Source organism: Gopherus flavomarginatus, chromosome 7 (assembly GCF_025201925.1).
Source record: "Gopherus flavomarginatus isolate rGopFla2 chromosome 7, rGopFla2.mat.asm, whole genome shotgun sequence".
In the NCBI taxonomy this organism is placed as follows: domain Eukaryota; kingdom Metazoa; phylum Chordata; order Testudines; family Testudinidae; genus Gopherus; species Gopherus flavomarginatus.
In genome coordinates this window covers 82,471,605-82,491,060 of record NC_066623.1, presented here as the reverse complement: position 1 = coordinate 82,491,060, position 19,456 = coordinate 82,471,605, and the positions used below count along the sequence as shown (strand labels likewise).

At 38.8% G+C, this 19,456-nt stretch overlaps 1 protein-coding gene across 4 annotated transcripts in view; it reads left to right on the top strand.

Annotated features, from left to right (window-relative positions):
- FNBP1L (formin binding protein 1 like) overlaps nt 1-19,456 on the top strand; it is a 122,210-nt gene that overhangs the window by 72,847 nt on the left and 29,907 nt on the right. For all 4 annotated transcript variants that reach the window (XM_050962477.1, XM_050962478.1, XM_050962476.1 and 1 more), the window contains 4 exons: nt 1,659-1,774; nt 14,620-14,673; nt 16,514-16,661; nt 17,068-17,130. In XM_050962477.1, the coding sequence (XP_050818434.1) occupies nt 1,659-1,774; nt 14,620-14,673; nt 16,514-16,661; nt 17,068-17,130 (381 nt within the window). The remainder of the gene's footprint in view (nt 1-1,658; nt 1,775-14,619; nt 14,674-16,513; nt 16,662-17,067; nt 17,131-19,456) is intronic.

Below are 19,456 nucleotides of genomic sequence, written 5' to 3'. Positions count from 1 at the left end.
ACAAATTAGATGTGTGGGATGTATTTAATCTATGCATCAGTGCCCTAAACATCAACAAGTTGAGATTTGAGAACAATCTTAATTCTGAATTTCTTCCTTACATTTGTCAAAACTGATAAAATGTTGTTTGATCTTATATACCCTAAATGATGGTGTATTTTTACTACCAGTGTCTTCCAGATGTCATTTCAATCAATGTTATATTGTTTAAGACTGCCAAAGTGCACTGTACCTCAGCATTCCTTGATGCAACTTCAAATCACTGTAGTGTGCATTGGAACAAGAAGACTAAAGTTGTTTATAGGAAAGGCTGATATGACTCATTAAGTTAAGGTGCAATATTGAGTCAAGGCTGTGGTGGTGCATAGCTTAAGATAATGAAGAAAGTAATGTTCTATTATGCAAACTTTAAATATGTAAAGGCACCACAATTAGCCTTGCCTAAACCTCATCACTTTCTTTCTCTGGTATTAATTTTTAATTTTATTTTATAGCTGTATTATTTACCTGTTAGATGTATCTGGACACAGTTTCTATGGGGGACACTGTATGATAGCTTGTATTTTTTTTACATTTGCTCGTGTTTTTGAGATTATTGAGCAATTGTTCATGAGGAGGTGTGCTAAATATGGTCAGAATTTACAATAAATATTGTCATCTTAAAACACAAATCCTGGACTTCTCTTCAGCATGGCATAGTTTTTAAACTTTTCATATAAAAATATGAATGTGTGCAATGTGGTTTACTGAACTGCATCTTCATTTTTTGTTAGATATTTCATTCACATTTCCCCTTTTTGTTTTTGGATTCCTTCTTCACCCTCAATGAATGTTTGCTCAACCTGTTGATTTGCCACCTGTAACAGTGAAAATTCAGCTTTGAAGGTAGCAATATAACAGGGGTTTTTGATAATTTCTAAAGAAATCTGCTTTTTTTTTAATCCAGTTTCTGTCTTCTGTTGCCAGTTTGTCATAGCCCTGTTCATTTTTAGAACTAACTTTGCTCTATCTGGAGACTGTCACCAGCACCTATCATGGAGTGAGCATTTGCTGATTTTTTTAACTATCTGTGTTTGAAATACGGAATGTATCCACCTTTGTTGTACAGTATAACTTAAGTATGTTTTCTGTCATTGAGTGATCTTAAGGATGTAAATACTTTTTTGAATGCCTAGAAACCAGACCTAGGGTCTGTGTTGAGGAATTTTTAAATTACTAAAAAGTCTCTTGTGAAAGAAGTTGTACTTAAATAGTTTGTTAACCAGTTACAGAACACTTGTCTCCACTTATATTTTCAGTGTTGTATTGGAAACTTTCCTTGATTGAAAAGGATTGTTTATTTTTAAAGTAATACAAATATTAATGGCCATTACTTTTTATGAAAAAAAAACAACAACCGTGAGTAATTTTTAAATATGAGTACAGGTGCTTTTACATGAAGAGCCAAAAGTATGTATGCACATGTAATTTTAGCATACTTATATTCTGGCATATGAGGGTTGTGATATGCGTAGGACTGGCTTTATTATCCCCATTGTAGTGAGTTATATCTAAATATCAAAGACCACAACTTCATAACTAAATGAAATTGATAGAATTTTGTGATTTTTTTTTTAAACCTTGTGTAGCTAATTGAATTTCTTTGTTTTGTTTTGAAGGATCAATTTGATAACTTAGACAAGCATACGCAGTGGGGCATTGACTTCTTGGAGAGATATGCAAAGTTTGTAAAAGAAAGGATAGAGATTGAACAAAACTATGCAAAACAATTAAGGTAAGTTGTATTTTTTTTTTTTTTAAATCCTACTCAGTAACAGTTACTCTGAATTATATTATCAGGTTGGTAGATAAATATTTATGATTCTGTTGTTCAAGGTCTGTTTTTCATCACTCATCTGAATTAGATCATTAGTTACTTTTTACGAGAGACAGATTTTTCTGATTTACCAGTCCGAAGTGCTCTCCCCTCTTGTATCTTTTGAACCTAAAAGATGTGCTCAATGGAATCTTGAGGCTTTTTAAGAACTACTGATACTTCTGCCTGGTTTTGGGGTTTGTTTCTAGCAATCTTTTCACATCAGCCAGCTCTTTGGTTTCTTCTCTGTTCAACAAAGTTTAGCAGCAGAAGCTTTAGCATTCATTTGTTATGTTGGATTGGCGGAATTCACTTCTTTGTGTTAGAAATCTGATAGAAGTCATTCGTGAGCAGAATTTCAGAAGGTAGGAATATAAGAATGTAAAGAGCTCAAGAAGTGGTTGAAGTGTGCAGAATGAAGCACCATTTCGCAGCTCTGTGTTGGCTTGTTTTGCTCGTTCTATCTGTTTAAATGAGGAAACCATTTTATTTGGACAGTTAAATCAAAAACTTTTTCACAGACAGCGCAAACAGGTCACCTCTTTGCTTAAGTAACTGAAGCTTATCTTTTGACTACCTTACAGAGGGGGCCCGCCTTATTGACTTCAGGTTTGTCTGTGCCTTGATTTTTAAAATGTTGATCCTTAATTATAAAGGATTGTGTTGTCCATATGTGAACTCTTTTACCTACTGTGTTCTAAAATTTATATTATCTGTATTATTATGTCAATATTATATAAAAACAAACCTTTCATTCTTTCATTTTTAATATTGTTTTGGATAAGATTTGTAATTCCTCCTGAAGAGTATAGTGCCTTGGAATTCTTGCACAGTGCACTTTGTAAATGAAAAATGTATACCTTTATAATTTGCTCTAATCCAGCGGTCACCAGCCTGTAGATCGTAATAACTGGTCAAACCTGGAGCCTCTGCCAGCTGATCGTCATCCCCGGCTGCTAAAAGTTGGGCAGAGCATTGGGACCAAGGCAGGCTCCATGCCAGCCCTAGCCCCTCGCCACTCCTGGAAGCGGCCAGCACGCCCCTGGGGGGTAAGGGGGGGCAGGAGTCTCCGTGCACTGCTCCTGCCTGCAAGCACCATCCCTGCAGTTCCTATTGGCTGCAGTTCCCTGTTCCCGGCCAATGGGATCTGTGGGGGCGGTGCTTGCAGGGAGGAGCAGTGCGCAGAGCCACAGGGGCCCCCTCAATGGGCTGCAGGAGTGTGTTGGCCGCTTCCGGGAACAGCGTGGGGTGGGGGTAGGCAGGGAGCCTGCCTTAGCCCCACTGCTCCTCCAACAGGGAGCCGCCCGAGGTAAGTGCCACCCAGCGGGAACCTGCACCCCAACCCCAAGCCTCCTCCCAGAGCCAGCACCCCAAACCCCTTCCTGCATCCCAACCCCCTGCCCCAGCCCTGAGCCCCCCTGCATGCAAACTCTCTCCCAGACCTTGCACCCCTCACTCCCTCCTGCATCCCAGGCTCAGCCCGGAGCCCCCTCCCACACTCCAAACCTCTCGGCCCTAGCCCAGAGCCTGCACCTCCTCCTGAACCCCAACCCCCTGCCCCAGCCTGGTGAAAGTGAGTGAGAGTGATGGGAGGGAAGGGGGCGGGGCCTCAGGGATAGAGTGGGGTTGATCCTGAGTTGCACTTAAATTCAGAAAGTAATCTTGTGCGTAAAAAGGTTGGAGACCACTGCTCTAATGAGTCATTTTCTTGAGCACAATTAAAGAGGAGCAAAAGAAGAAATGTGTTGTATAAAACTTATAATGTCATCATATGTTACATGTTACATGGTTTCTCTAAAGGGAAATCATGTTTTACTAATCTGTTAGAGTTCTTGGAAGGGGTCAACAAACATGTGGACAAGGGGGATCCAGTGGACATAGTCTTTGACAAGGTCCCTCACCACAGGCTCTTATGTAAATTAAGCTGTCGTGGGATAAAAGGGAAGGTCCTTTCATGGATTGAAAACTGGTTAAAAACAGAGAACAAAGGGTAGGAATTAATGGTAAATTCTCAGAATGGAGAGGGCTAACTAGTGGTGTTCACCAATTTATTCATATTCATAAATGATTTGGAAAAAGGTGTAAAATGTGAGGTGGCAAAGTTTGCAGATGATACTAAACTGCTCAAGATAGTTAAGACCAAAGCAAACTGTGAAGAACTTCAAAAAGATCTCACAAAACTAAGTAATTAGGCAACAAAATGGCAAATGAAATTTAATGTGGATAAATGTAAAGTAATGCACATTGGAAAAAATAACCCCAACTATACATACAATATGATGGGGGCTAATTTAACTACAACGAATCAGGAAAAAGATCTTGGAGTCATCGTGGATAGTTCTCTGAAGACGTCCATGCAGTGTGGAGAGGCGGTCAAAAAAGCAAACAGGATGTTAGAAATCATTAAAAGGGGATAGAGAATAAGACGGAGAATAGATTATTGCCCTTATATAAATCCCACACATCTTGAATACTGTATACAGATGTGGTTGCCTCATCTCAAAAAAGATATACTGGCACTATAAAAGGTTCAGAGAAGGGCAACTAAAATGATTAGGGGTTTGGAGAGGGTCCCATATGAGGAGAGATTAAAGAGGCTAGGACTTTTCAGCCTGGAAAAGAGGAGACTAAGGGGGGATATGATAGAGGTATATAAAATTATGAGTGATGTGGAGAAAGTGGATAAGGAAAAGTTATTTACTTATTCCCATAATACAAGAACTAGGGATCACCAAATGAAATGAATAGGCAGCAGGTTTAAAACAAATAAAAGGAAGTTCTTCACCCAGCGCACAGTCCACTTGTGGAACTCCTCACCTGAGGAGGTTGTGAAGGCTAGGACTATAACGGGGTTTAAAAGAGAACTGGATAAATTCATGGAGGTTAAGTCCATTAATGGCTATTAGCCAGGATGGGTAAGGAATGGTGTCCCTAGACTCTGTCTGTTTTTCAGAGGGTGGAGATGGATGGCAGGCGAGAGATCACTTGATCATTACCTGTTAGGTTCACTCCCTCTGGGGCACCTGGCATTGATCACTGTTGGTAGACAGGATACTGGGCTAGATGGACCTTTGGTCTGACCCACTACAGCTGTTCTTACGTTCTTATGTTACCAGGGAATCAAAGAATCGGCAGGGTTATTGGTTGTTTCAAAGTTTCAGGAACATGAGTCAGGACAGGTAGAATTGGATATGCAGTAGGTTAACAAAGTCGTTCAATGATATGCATATTTAATTTGTTCTTAATTTATGATTGGAAAGAAGTTGGCTTTATTATGTGTCAATTTATTATATTGTCAGTAGATATTTGTAATGAACTATCAGATGTTTTTGATACAGTAACTGTTGTTGATGAAAGAGAAGAGTTTTGTTTGTTTTACTTCCTCTTTGTCAAATCAAAACAATTCCAGAGATTAACTCCTTTTTATTTTTATTCTGTTCAGCACATTTCTTTCATGCTAACACTGTTGCAGTGGGAGGTACAACTTTCTATTATATGGTGCAGAAGTATAACTAGCATAACTTCAATACAAAATAAGAGTCTGAATTTGTCCAGCTGCTTTAAACTGGAGTGAGGCAGAAAAAGCCACTCCTATGGATTCTGGATGAGTGTTATTCTCTAATTGTGTAATATTCCATGATCTCTAGAGTCATCTAGTTGATTTGAGTCAGTTACAGAAAATGTTTTGCTTAAATCATGACGGTGATTATGCCCTGTTGACTAATGTGTACTACTGGGTTGTTGTTTTTTCTTCATAGCAGATTAATATACGTTTCAAGCCACCTTGAGACATATTTACCAAAATTGCTATATATATAAGAAACAGAGAAACTTTATTTAAATGTAAGTGTAAAAGTTAAGATGGAAATGCAAATTACCACCATATGTGTTTGTTTCTTAAATCTGTTTTCCTTTGATTGGAGCTGAAAACTTAAGCTGTTGTTTATTATCCAAATGTGGATGTGGCAAATTTTCTTTTAGTGATTACCTTAAGAATCAAAGCATATGAACTCTCATATTCCAAAGAGGTTGTTTTTTGTACTCAGCTACCACGTAGTTCCTTTCTATGGTGTTTTGTCTTCAGTTGAGTGCTTTTTCTGATAACTCACTGAGATATTAAACCAGTTTTGTGATCAGTGCTCACCATAACTGTTAGTTGGTGCTATTCCAATCTTTCAAGCTACTAGAGTGCCATTAAAAGTGGAGCTTTTTCTTTAACTATCAAAAGGCCTGGAAGTTCTAATTGTATTGCTTCATATTCTGTGAAAGTAGACTTTAAATATAAGTCACTTCCAAAATCTCCCTTAATGGAATGTAAAGATTGCGGGACAAGTTCAGAGTTGGTTGCTCCAATTGTATTGAAGTCATTCAATCAAAACAACTTTTAGAATGTCAGTGAAACTGTGCCCACTTGTAACGCAGCTTACAGCACTGTATGGACCTAAAGACCATATGCAAAATTCAAGATAACTACACCTCTATACAAATATTTACAGTAAAATGCTGTAATGTAGTGACACGAGGCAGTTGATGAGATTTACATAATTCCATCCTATGTTACAGAAAATAGACACATTTCCGTAAAAGCTAGTACTACTTCCAAAGAGGGTTGAATTGGGAGATCCATGATATACTTTAAGAGTACTAAGCATCTTAACCCCTAGATTTCATTAAGCAATAATTATTGCTTGCCACCTCATCCCTGAGTCTTTTCACCAACCCAGAGAGCAAAGTGGTGTATTCCTGCCACTAAAAAAATCGACCAGCTTACTTTCGATTGCAATAAAATGTTTTTTAATCTAGAGCCCTCATTTTGTCCCCACTTTATTTTTAATTATATTAATTTAGTGCTTGCGCATGCTGCTGAACTGACCCTGTTAAACTGTGAAATCATTTGTTCATATACAGACTTGGGCACAGCACAGGTAGTGCAGTCCAAGATTCTGCACTCCACCCTACTGGTGCATGTAAATCCTTTTCTTGAAAGGCCACTGTTAGAGATGAGTTCGGTTTCTGTGCCCTTAAGAATGCTAAGAATCTCTGCTGAAGCCATTAATTAATGTGAAAAGTGGTGCTCGTTTGTACACTGTGGATATGTGTCCACTGAGTAAGGGGCCATAACTAGACTGGAAGGATTAGATTTTTATTGGTAAATATTGATTTCACCGTTCACACAAACTGATGAAAAAACATTTCCACTGATACTTTGCCTATTTGTAAATTTCAATTAAGAAAAATGCTGCTTGAAAACTTATTAGAGTTTGATTTAAGGATATTTACTTGATATATTTTGACATGTGAAGTTGACAATTTGTGTTTTAACTGTTATAAAGCTTTAACTTTTTCAGTCTCATACTGTTGTTAAATTATTATATATGACCCTCCTATAATTTCCTACAAATGCAAAAATGTAAGTAGATAAAAGTTGGGGGAAAAGATGCTTAAAAATAAAAATTGATATTATCCATCAAAATTATTTTTAAAAAATATCAAATTCTGCCAAGCTTAGCCATAACTCATTTTACATAGTCTGGCAATGACTTTCAATCATTGCTATCCTGGATGGGATTTAAATTGATGTCCTAGTGGTAGAAAGAGTCCTATTCCATTGTCAGCTTTCTAACAGCTTTTTTCAACTCTTATTTTCTATCCTCACAATTACAGAATGAATTTTCTTTATGCTGTAAATGAAAAAGATCCTAATAATATGCTCTGCTAAAATAGACTCTTATTATTTTCCAGTGTGTTTGCTTTGTATTGCAGAAGATAATTACAGTGCTAAACAAACTGTTCATCATAAACTCTTTTAATACATCTTGTGACCTTAAAGATTCAAAACGTTGTGGGTTGGGGGTAGAAGAAAAGATTAATCTGAGTTGTCATTAAGAACCTGACAGAATAAAATGCTTCATAGTCTAGATTCTTATTCTTCAGCTTCACTTTAAGTCCACATGCCTGTAGTGAGCTTCATCTGGGCAGATCCCTATGTCAGTGCTTTGCTGATGGGGGTATAATTGCCAGTTCCTTTTCCTGCATAGAGCTGGGTGATTTTTAAAAAAAATTCTTTTTGCAAATGGTATTTTTGCCGAAAAATGTATTTTTTGGATCTCTGAATCTATTCACAATTCAGATAGAATTCAACAAATAATTGTTACTACTTTTTTTATTTCAAAAATGTCAAAAAATTCATTTTGATGATTTTGAAATGCTATATTTCAACTTTTTATTTTGAAATGGTGTTCCACTTTGAAATTTGGCCAATTTAAAAAAAAAAAAAAGTGTGTGTGTGTGAGAGTGAGAACATCATTTTCAGGTGTTCTCTCTCTCTCTCTCTCTCTTTCTCTCTCTCTCTCTCACACACACACACACACACACACACACACACATTTTTTTTTTTTTAAATTGGCCAAATTTCAAAGTGGAACACCATTTCAAAATGAAAAGTTGAAATATAGCATTTCAAAATTGTCAAAATGAATTTTTTGACATTTTTGAAATAAAAAAAGTAGTAACAATTATTTGTTGAATTGGGTTGACCCAAAATGTTTTGGTTTATTTGAAACAGCCCCTCCCCCCACCCCCAAATTCTCGATTCAGCAAAATGTTTGGAAAAAATAAAATTTGGTCCAGACCTAACAGATTTTTTGTTTGTTATATTTTTTTTGGTTTGGCCTCATCATCTGGACAGACCAGTATATTTAGATTCTAAGAGCTAAGCTCAAGTTTAGATACAAATGTCAAACATTTTTCTTTTTTCCAAGAGATATCTGTCACCAAATACTTTCTAGAGTGCTGCCTGAGTGTCTATTCCTTATGTCCTCACAAACTCCGTGGGGCACCTAAGGGTTATTTTCCAGGACATCAGTTTATTTTCTCTTTGCTTTTCAAGACTTGGTATTCTCATTTTAGAATAGCCTTTTGTGCTCCTTCGATTGTTCTCTCCATGCCTTCCATTTTTCCACTGACTCTTGCACTCATGATCTGTCTCTCCATGTTTATTATCTTTTGCACTTATTGAAGCCTGAGATATTTACTGTTTGCTGAGTCCTTAGAAAATTTGACAAAATTTGATGCGTCAGATTACAAATTTATGTCAGCCCAAATGCGGTCAGGATCCAACTGCTGGCTAATTTGGTTTAAATGCTACAATGTGTGTTGTTTTTGTTTGGGGGGAAGGTTGTCATAAGGTATTTCTGTCTTCCTAGAAATGATTAATAAAAACAGCATCACACTGAAAAAATAAAACTAGAACAGAAATCAGCATGCTACTAAGTCATCAGTAATCAGGACCCTCCCCCACTGCCATTCTAAACTGTATGCTTTATATTAAGTGGTTTTCCTTTCTTATCTGTAACATGCCAGAAAATCTTCTCTTGAAAAGCCTCTTGCACAGTTGCCTAGCTACAGCATTGTTATGCTTGTTATGGATTTCACCTTCTGAATAATAATGAGGTGTATTTTAGAAGTTCCCTGTTTATAATGGAAGCCTCTATATAGAGTATAAGGCAGGAATATAAAATAATACCAGAAAAAGCAACATAGGAAAATAATTTTGGGTGCCAAGGAAGAGGTTTTGTCTTTTTTGACATGAGAAAAAACACAAACCTATCCAGATTATATGGAGCCTTGTCTGCTTTTAATCTCTACCAGCACAGCAAGTAGAATTTGCACACAGACAATGGGCTCCATGATACTGGAGAGAAATTTTTGTCTACACGTCGAGAGTTAGTATTGCCCTCTGAAGTAATTTTTATTCAAAAAATGATTTAGAACAGTAAAAGTTGAAATTGTGAAATAGTTCTGGGCATCGTAGGTATACAAGTATTTATCTGTGTATCTTATTGGTGGTGTTTATATAATCTTTTAAGTTACACATTTTCAGAAGTTTTGGATGGATTTTTTTTTTTTTACTTTTTAAAAAGTAGGAAATTGCATGTCAAAATAAAACAGTATAGTAAAATAATGTCAAGCACTGAAAAATTAGGAAAGTTAGAAACTACTCTGGATATGAATCAGGGTTGAGTAGTGACTGAGGTGGCTGTCTGCACAACTCCTGCCTCATTTGTTGTGGAAGTTGGAAGGTGTGCATTGAATGAGGCAGATTACTGCAGGAAGAGAAAGGAGGATCTCATGATTCAAGTAGCTGAGTGCCACTTTGGAGAACTGAGTTCTGTGTCTGCCTCTGCCACAGAGTTCCTGTGGGAAGCTGGGCATTGCCAAGCCAGGCAGCATTCCATGTGCATGAGGAGAGGGAAGTAAACCCACTGTTCCTTGGCTCACAGATCAGATTATGATCTCTTCTTCCACACTGGCTGCTGCTTATATTTTTGTGCACTTCACCATTGAGCATTGCTTCATACCTCTTCCATACAGAGGCAAGTATCATTCTCCCCAATTTACATATAAGTTAAGAGAGGTTGCACAAGGTCACTTCTGGCGAACTGGGACTAGAACTCCAGTCTCTACTATGACAGGGCCAAGTCTTGCCTACTCTTTCATACTGCCTCTTCTACAGAATGTTGCAAATCTGTGTACTTACATCTACTTTTCTAACTACTAGGTACACTTCCTTCACAGAGGTAGGAATAGAGTGCAAAAATCCTGATCTCCAGCATTCTATTGCTGCTTGTCTGTGGGTTACCCAACAATTTGCTGAAGTGTCACAACCTCCCCAAAGGGGCTGGTCCAAATAGAGAAATAACACTTCTTTAGTTCAAGTGTTAGATGTCTGTCCTGGGAATTGCATGGTTCAGAAATTAAACCTTAATGCTGACTTGGGGAGGGTTTCTTCTATTTGCACATGATTTCTTCCCTCTCCCCATTTTTCTCTTTGAATAACTATCTTATTCAAGTATCAGAGGGGTAGCCGTGTTAGTCTGGATCTGTAAAAGCAGCAGAAAGTTCTGTGGCACCTTATAGACTAACAGACGTACTGGAGCATGAGCTTTCGTGAGTGAATACTCACTTCGTCAGATGACATGCATCCGACAAAGTGGATATTCACCCATGAAAGCTCATGCTCCAATACATCTGTTAGTCTATAAAGTGCCACAGGACTCTTTGCTGCTTTAGCTTATTTAATTCACAGTGAGAAAACATCCTTAGAAACTTTTATTTTTGTGATAACTGTGTTGCAACAAAACATAGGTGATCCACATTTTGATGCTTTGTCACACTGAAAAAGGTGAAGGGTGAGAGTATTAGTAAAGTAAGTAGACACAGTATGGCTTTTGAGTTACACAGCAGAGCAAGAGAGTGCTGTTCTTGCAGTCACCCTTTCAGTGTAACTGCTCTTTTAAATCCTAGAACTGTGAACAAAGGGGAAACCTGGGCAAAAGCTATCCTAATGCAATATGTAAATAATATGCTAATTGGTACTGTTTTTTTTATTGTTTGGATTTAAAATATATACTGTTGTTTTAGTGGACAAAAAATCTGTGGCAAATGAAATACAGTATGGGGTATGCAGTACCCAGGGTATGCAGTATTGGGTATGGTATTAGCAGCCTAAAATGGAGAATATACAGCAGTTAGTTCTGCTATCTGCCTTTCAGATTACAGCTACTAAATAGATTTAATGGTGAAGAAAGTGCAGTATACATAGTATTTTACAGAAATATCTGGGGAAGAAGTTTGTATGCTTTCAAATGCCTATAAACAAACTTGACACCTCTTCACACTGTACTCACTGCCATCTTCTGTTGGCTGCAGAAGACTCTTAACAATAAAGTTGGGTGATACAGATTCTGTTGTGAAAGGTTTTAATAAGTACTGACAAGAACTAATGCTCTGCAAAAGTCCATGACTATTACGGAAGGAAAGCTGAAGAGTTTTCTGTTAACATGACCACATTGGACACTAGAGCTACTGAAGTAGATTCTTAAATTAATTAGCAGAAAATCTTCAGTAAGTTCAAGGAAAAACTGAAGAGAATAACAGGTTGCATAAAACATGATAAAATCTGATTGTATGATAGAGACTATTGGAATTACTGGAAAATCAAATAAAATGTAAAAATATTAGATTTAAAGATGTGCCAGGGGCCAGAGATGTGCCAGATCCTCTTGTATTTTGTTAAAACGATGGTTTATTTATTTGACTTTGACACAGAAAATTATTCTGTATTTGCTGAAAAAGATACAAAATTCCTTCTAGACCGAGGCAGGGAGATAAGTAATGGAGCCATAATTGCAACTTTTGTGGTTTATAAAAAGCGAGAGAATTTTGAAGGCTGTTAGAATAAAAAAGATACTGCAGTATGAAGATGTGATATTTGTCCACATACTGAAAATAGGGTGGTGGGGAGAATTAATTGTAGGTTTGGTTTTTTTAAAGGCAGGACTTTCATAGTGTCCTGCAGATATCTTTCTGACTTTAAGGAAAGTTGTTACCTGTGACAATAAAACTTACTTTTGGGACAGTAAATCTGGTGCGGCCCGGCAGGAGTGGGTGGAATATATGCTTTGGAGAAGGATTGTATTTGAAAATTGACACTCAAATATTGTTTCTCTCTCTCTCCAGGGCCGGTGCAAGGTTATTTTCGCCCTAGGCAAAACTTCCACCTTGTGGCCCCGGCCCCCACCTCTGCCCCCGGAGCATCGCTTATTATAAACTTTCAAAAATGAATATTGCATAATGTGGCATTGTTCATTAGAATTTATACACATTCGGCTTGAAAATGTATTAATTTCATTATTTAATCTACATATTTAATGAAAATAAATGAATAACCTGACAGGGTGTGGGGCTGGCTGGCTTTGGGCATTGGTGTGCGGCAGGGGTTGGATGGAGACTGGGGGTGTGGGGCTAGCTGGCTTCTGGCGGGGGTGTGTGGCAGGGGTCGGGTGGAGATGGGGTGTTAGGCTGGCTGGCTTTGGGCAGGGGGGTGCAGTAGGGGTTGGCTGGAGATGGGAGTGTGGGGCTGGCTGGCTTCAGGCAGCGGTTGGCTGGAGACGGGGTGTGGGACTGGCTGGCTGGCTTTGGGCAGGGTAGAGGTTGAGGAGCTGGTTGGAGATGGGGTGTGAGGCTGGCTGAAGGCAGCTGGTGTGGGGCTGTCTGTGGGCAGGGCAGACGGTGCAGCAGGGGCTGGCTGTGAGCAGGGCAGGGGGCATCTGGCTGGCTGCAGGCAGGGGATGCGGGGCTGGCTGTGGGCAGGGCAGGAAGTGTAGGGTTGGCTGGGGACAGAGTGGTGGGTACCAAGGTTGTCCCTAGATATTCTGGGGCCCTACGCACACCCCCTCCATGGGGGTGGGTGTGTGGTGCCCCAGGCATCTGGAGGGGGTGGGAGCGGGAGGGCACCAGGCTTCCATGGGGGGGCAGGGCTGGCTTGGTGGGCAGTGGGGAATCACCCCCCAGGACTCACCGGCGGCGCGGCTGGGGCTGGGTCTCTGCACTTCCCCCTGCCTGGCCCTGCTGTAGAGCTCAGGGGAATGGAGGTGTGGCGGGGCTGAGCAGGGGCAGGGGCCCTGGGGAAGAGCTAGAGCAGCACAGCGCCCCTGGTGGCCAGAGGAGGAATGACATCACTTCCCGGCCAGCCAGCTGGAGCTGATCAAAGCCGCAGCCAGCGCCCCCTCTCACAGTGGCAGGAGGAGCGTTACATGTTTAGCCGGCACCGGGTGAGCTTCCCAGACATTTTGGGCACCTCTTTTTGGTGCCCTCAAATCTTGGCACCCTAGGCGGCCGCCTAGTTTGCCTAGCGACCCTGTCTCTCTTTCTTTCTCTTTCTCTCTCTCTCTCACTCTCTCTCTTTTTTTCCTTTTTGTAAGATTGTGGGCACCTTATGTTGCATTGGCATGTCACAGGATTCTTTATAATGTTATTCTACTGCATTTCAAAATTTAGGCACTAATCCTGCAGTTATTTCTGTAGCAGTGCATCCCTGTGTTATCAGTGTCTGACTAGAGGACTTAGTGCAGCAAATGTGTTGATCAAGACTGCATTGAGTAGCAATGCACGGCTGCAATGCAAAGACTGCAATGCAAAGACTGCAATGCACGGCTATGTCCATTAAAGTAAATGGTGCTCTTCAAAAGCACAACAGTCTGTCCACGTGCTACATAGAACATATTAGGGGCCTCGGTCTCTTATTTATTTATTTATTTTAGATTTTCTTTTCTTAGCTTTTGAACTGTTGATATTTCCAGGGACACTGATTATGTTTTCAAGTGTAAGGTATTGCCTCCTTTTAAAAAAAGATTCTGCATCTTGCACCCTAAGAATCTGCTCATTTTCAAAACAATGACTGTAGTGTAGTTAAAATAACTTTTCTGAATGTCTGCTGAAAGCCAAACCCTGGTCACTGGGTTTCTCTGCAAACAGTCATGAATGTGGTACCCAGAATGACTATAGGATTTGCACTTTGCTTAGCTGTGCCTATCTGTATCATTTGTGTCTCCAGATAGGATAGTAAATGTAATATAAACCCTGCTGTTTGTGAGCCTTTTAAGTTGCATGTGAATAAATGAGGTGATTTAGTTACTATGGCAACAAGTGCCTTAAAATATATATTACTGTTGGCTTCACTGCATTTACACCAAAATGAGTTTGCCCTGTGAAGACGTATCAAATTCTTGGTTCAAATAGTTTACAGTATGTGACCCTAGTGCTGCAGAGAGACCTTCACTGGTATAAGGCTCTGCCCATGAATATCCATTGTTGCACTGGGGCCTATTTTTTATCACTGCGTGTCTCTCCAATTTTTTTTTTAATTGCAACTAGAAAAGTGCTTTTATAATAACAGTATATATACTTTTCACTTTTAACAGAAATCTGGTTAAGAAGTACTGTCCCAAACGTTCATCAAAAGATGAAGAGCCCAGGTAAAATATATATATTTAAAGTTTTACATAGATAAATAGCAAGTACTACTGTATATTGTTTAATCTTTTTTATCCTTAATGGAACTTTTTCTGTGTAAATATTTTTGACAGATAAATTAGCAAATGAATGAAATGAGGACCTCCTCTGTTTGGGCTCTTGTTCCATTGCAATTAAATATCACACGTCACTGTTCCCACTATTGATGTCTTAAAGTTTTAGGTGTTGTCAATGTGGTAATTTGTATTAGCAGCTTTCCAAATTAAACTTCATTTAGCATAAGAGTTTGAAAGTGAAGTTTTAGTGCAATATATAGATATATTCTGGCATTACTTTTATAGGATTGGGAATAATTTGGCCTTAATGTGTGTGTTTCTTTTTCTTACAATTTTTATAACCTTTTGAGAATCCTGATAATGTGCTACCAGTGCAGCTCTGCAGATTTGGGTTTTGATTGCATGCTGAATTGTCATTTATTTTTGTCTAGTGAAACTCAAGTGTGTTTATTACTTTGGTGACTTGCTTTGGCTCTGAGAGGCAAAGTAGATTTGAATGACCATTTGTGGTAGTAACACTACATGTTAAGCAACGCCTTTGTCAATAGTGTAAAGATACATCTAAACTGCAGTGGGGAGATGTGATTCCCAGTTCAGGTAGACGTACACGCTTGAGCTAGCATGCTAAAAAATAGCAGTGTGGCTCCGGTGGCACAGCTGGCATCTTGTGCTAGCTGCCTACGTATGATATAAGATTTCCCATGGAGTTGTCCTTTGGAGGCTAGCCTGAGCCACCACCAATGCTGCCATTTTTAGTACACTAGCTCCAGCAGAGCTGGCACATATAAACCTACAGTCACTCCCAACTACATAGCCTAAGAGAAGTGCTTGTTTTGCTATCCTTGTTGTTGATGATTTTTGATATCTGATTAAAACACAGTGCTAGTTTTTAAAGTATAAATAATTGGACTATGTATGAAAGAATGGTGAAAACCTAAGGGTAGCATGTGGGATGGATTTCACATTGCAGTCAGGGAAGTGCTATGCAGAAATGCCTTTGGGAACCCCACCAGAAACACCTTCAGTTCTATTCAAACCCCCTCAAAGAAATTTGGACTGCAGGAGTCAGGATTTCCAACTCCACAGTGGAATTCAGGCCCTGCCAGCTTTAAGAAGATGGCAATATTCCATAATTAAAGAGAGATGCGTATTTTAATATGGTGACTGTTTTTGTTTCTTTCCTCCCTTCCACACACACTTTCTACCCCTATTTTTGCCCCTCCCCTCCCCCTTTTTAGTGCCAGCCATAGTGGCACCTTACCTCCAGCCAAGAGGTGGGCAGGCAAACAGGCAGCTGTCTCCAGAGCTGATAGCAAACTTGTTCTGTAGATCATCCATCGGGATGCATATGAGTGGTATGATTGGCATGTTCCACCCTCAAGACCAAGCACATCATCTCTGCAACAAGTTCAGCCTCCGAGCCTAGGGACCTAAGTCCGTTCCCAAGCTCAGGCCTCTCAGTTGGCAGCTTAGGAGATACCACTATACTGCAGGGCCTTCCAGGTAGTATTCTTATTCTTTCTTTTCCACTCCCCAAAATCCATGTTCTTATAAACTGTGTATGAAGAGACATTAGAATGTGGTACGTCTTAGGCCCAAAATTAGGCTTTCCCCACTGTGCGTTTTCACTGTAGTTCAACATTAGTCTAAGGCTTATTTTACAGTGTTTTTAACACATTCTGTGTAATTTTAACACATTCTGTGTTCTCTTAATGGCTAAGTAAAGAAATCCTTAGTGAAAGTAAAAATCAATTTCACCTTGTGTTTTTAATGTGTATTTTGTCAGGTTTACATCATGTCTAGCCTTTTTTAACATCCTTAATGAGTTAAATGACTATGCAGGACAACGAGAAGTAGTAGCAGAAGAAATGGGACACAGAGTGTATGGAGAACTAATGAGATATTCTCATGATCTAAAAACAGAAAGAAAAATGGTAATTCCTATATTCTTATCCAACAGTAGCGTATAAAATGACTGTTTTCATTCAAAGAATCTGTATATTTATTTGTCCAGTCAGTAGTATAAATGTGATGGTAGTTTCAATTATAAGTTTTACGTGCAACTTAATATAACATCAGAGTAGCTCTCTTGTTGTGGTGTTCAAATATAAATATAGAATAGCGCTCATTAAGTACAAAAAATATAGAATAGTGCTCATTGAGTACAAAAATAACCTTGGTCTATAGTGCTGTTCTTACATGGATGGTAATATCTCCAATAAAGTATCTTGATAAATTAGTAAGCAATTGACAAAGCATACTGAATGTAAACTAGAACAGAAACCAGTAATGTTAATAGTATCTGAGATTTGTGAAAATGTCTTATTTATGCCCTTACAGCATCTTCAGGAGGGACGAAAAGCTCAGCAGTATCTTGACATGTGCTGGAAACAGATGGATAATGTGAGTTTTTCTGTTAATATTAATAGCGGACAGTTCTACACAACTGTTGCCATTATGTTTGCTTTTATGTTTTTGATCAGTCGGTGTTTAGTATTTAGCTATATCACTGAATGATCACATTAGATTTGTTGTTCAGTAGCCAAGAGAGAATACAATGTACTTATAGTTCATTACCTAATTAATTTCTCTGTAAGTTGTTACTCTCTGTCGGAATTACCCTTTTGGGGGTTATGTGACATAGAGAAGTAGCTTTCAAATATGTTAGAATGTTCTTGAAAATAACACTCAATCCAGAGGCATCTACTAGCAATCCTTCAGCCTAGCAATCCTTCAGCTATCAGTCCCTTTTCTCCTAGCCTGTTCTCATTGTAACTACCTACAGTTTATCTAAGAAATAGCTTATTTTGTGGAGCAGTTTCACTAGTTATGTTCCATCTTTTCACATATTTATAGATTTCCTGCTGCGTCCTTAGTAGTTGTAGTAGATTTTCTAAGTTTCTGTTCTTGCTAATTAACCCAACTGTGTTTAAAGACTTGAAGGTATGTAGCATTTATTTATGCATCATTTAGGAAGCTTTAAGTCTGTCATCAGCATTGGACTTAATCAAGATAGCTTGTAACAAAAGGTTTATTCAAGAATGGCGCTATAACTAATGTGTATTGTATAGTCCTTCTTTGTTTTTCACTTTCAGTCAGCATAAACTCAATTTAATAGAGAAATACAGGCAGAGTACTCCAGGGTTCCATTCTTTGAAAGGCCCAGTTTAAAAGGAGGCAGAACATAAACTCTACTTTCCATGAATCAGTGTTACTTTTGAAGTGATATTGACACAGTTTCCCCCTGTGCCAATGCACCATCCTTAGAATGTGTTGCATCTTGGTCAGATATCCTGAAACAATGGTGGAGAGGTGGAAGATTCATATTTAGGAAGGCAGAGTCAGAAGAATGAAAGAAATTTTTGAAGACACACGCTTTACATGAAGAAGAGGATAAGCAATAGGATTTCAAAATACTTCGTTTGTAAAGTGTCAATAGAGGGTAGCAGTTGGTGACTGAAAATTGTTCCAAAAGGTTCAACATTCTTTTTTGGAAATCTTGACTATTGTTTCTAAATTTTTGGAAAGGAAAGTGCTAATCAGGAAGATGATTACAAAAACATTTGCACTTCTGAAACATTTCCATTGAACCAGTGCCAAACGAAGGAAGAAAGAGAGAAGGGAAATAATTAAATCATTTTAAGGTGAACTAACTTTAGAACAAAAGTGAAAACTGAGTTAATCCCAGATTTCTATGCTAAGTGGTCCCCATTTACCAGACTGAGGGGCATGCAGTGCAGAAATAGATTAACTGACCTTTTTTTTTTCTCCCCCCCCCCCCCTCCTTCTACGTGAAATCCACAGGCTACTGCTCAGTTCACTGAAGATGGTTATTTAAAACTTATTTCTGTGCTGAATGCCCCTCACATGCCGAGTAAATTGGAGAGGCAGATCTGGGTTTGCCTCAGTTGTAATTTTTAGCTTTCCAGTTCATCTTTGAAACTTCAATATTACAAACACTAACTTCCCTCTGAATGACAGAATAAATTAGAATTACATATCACTGCACAGGAAAAATTTGGTGATTTTTCTGGAGTCTCTCTTTCTGGAATCATCTGTCTTGGAAATCAAGGTGACTAAAACTGAAGAATTCTCAGTATCTGCATAGGAATATATTTCAGTCGCTATGGAAAACAGCATTACTGGTCCTGAAAAACACCATTCAGGCAGATGCTAGCACTTCATGTGCTCACGTACTTTAATCATTTATTGGTGTGTATGTATCTTCCTTAATGCATTGTTTCAAGTCCCATCTAATTCTGGCTTAAAAATAAGGAATTAATAGGGCTTTAGTCAACCTGATGGGTAACAGCCTTTTCTCACCCTGGATGTTTAATAATGGGGCATAAAATAGAGCTATCATGTGTCAACAGTCAGAGACCACTTTACAGTAAATGTGTTGAGAATTGCAGTCTCAGTAGGTTGGGCAATACCAACAGTGCACTTCTCGGTGAGATACTCTCAAAATATATGAAGATAAGTTGTCTTTGGCTACAAAGTCTCACTACAGACCTCTGAAGGCTTGATCTATGCTGTGAAATCTTACCATATCTGACAGATTTGTCATCAGTAAGGTTAGCTGATATGATGCCAAGTATGAGTTAGTGTGGTCAGTGTAGACCAGGACAAACATTGTTCAGCATCATGTCAGAGGGTCTAATTGTGGTTAGCTGAGACACTGCTGAACACTATTTGTTCTGGTTTATGTTCACTGCTAAACCATGCTCAG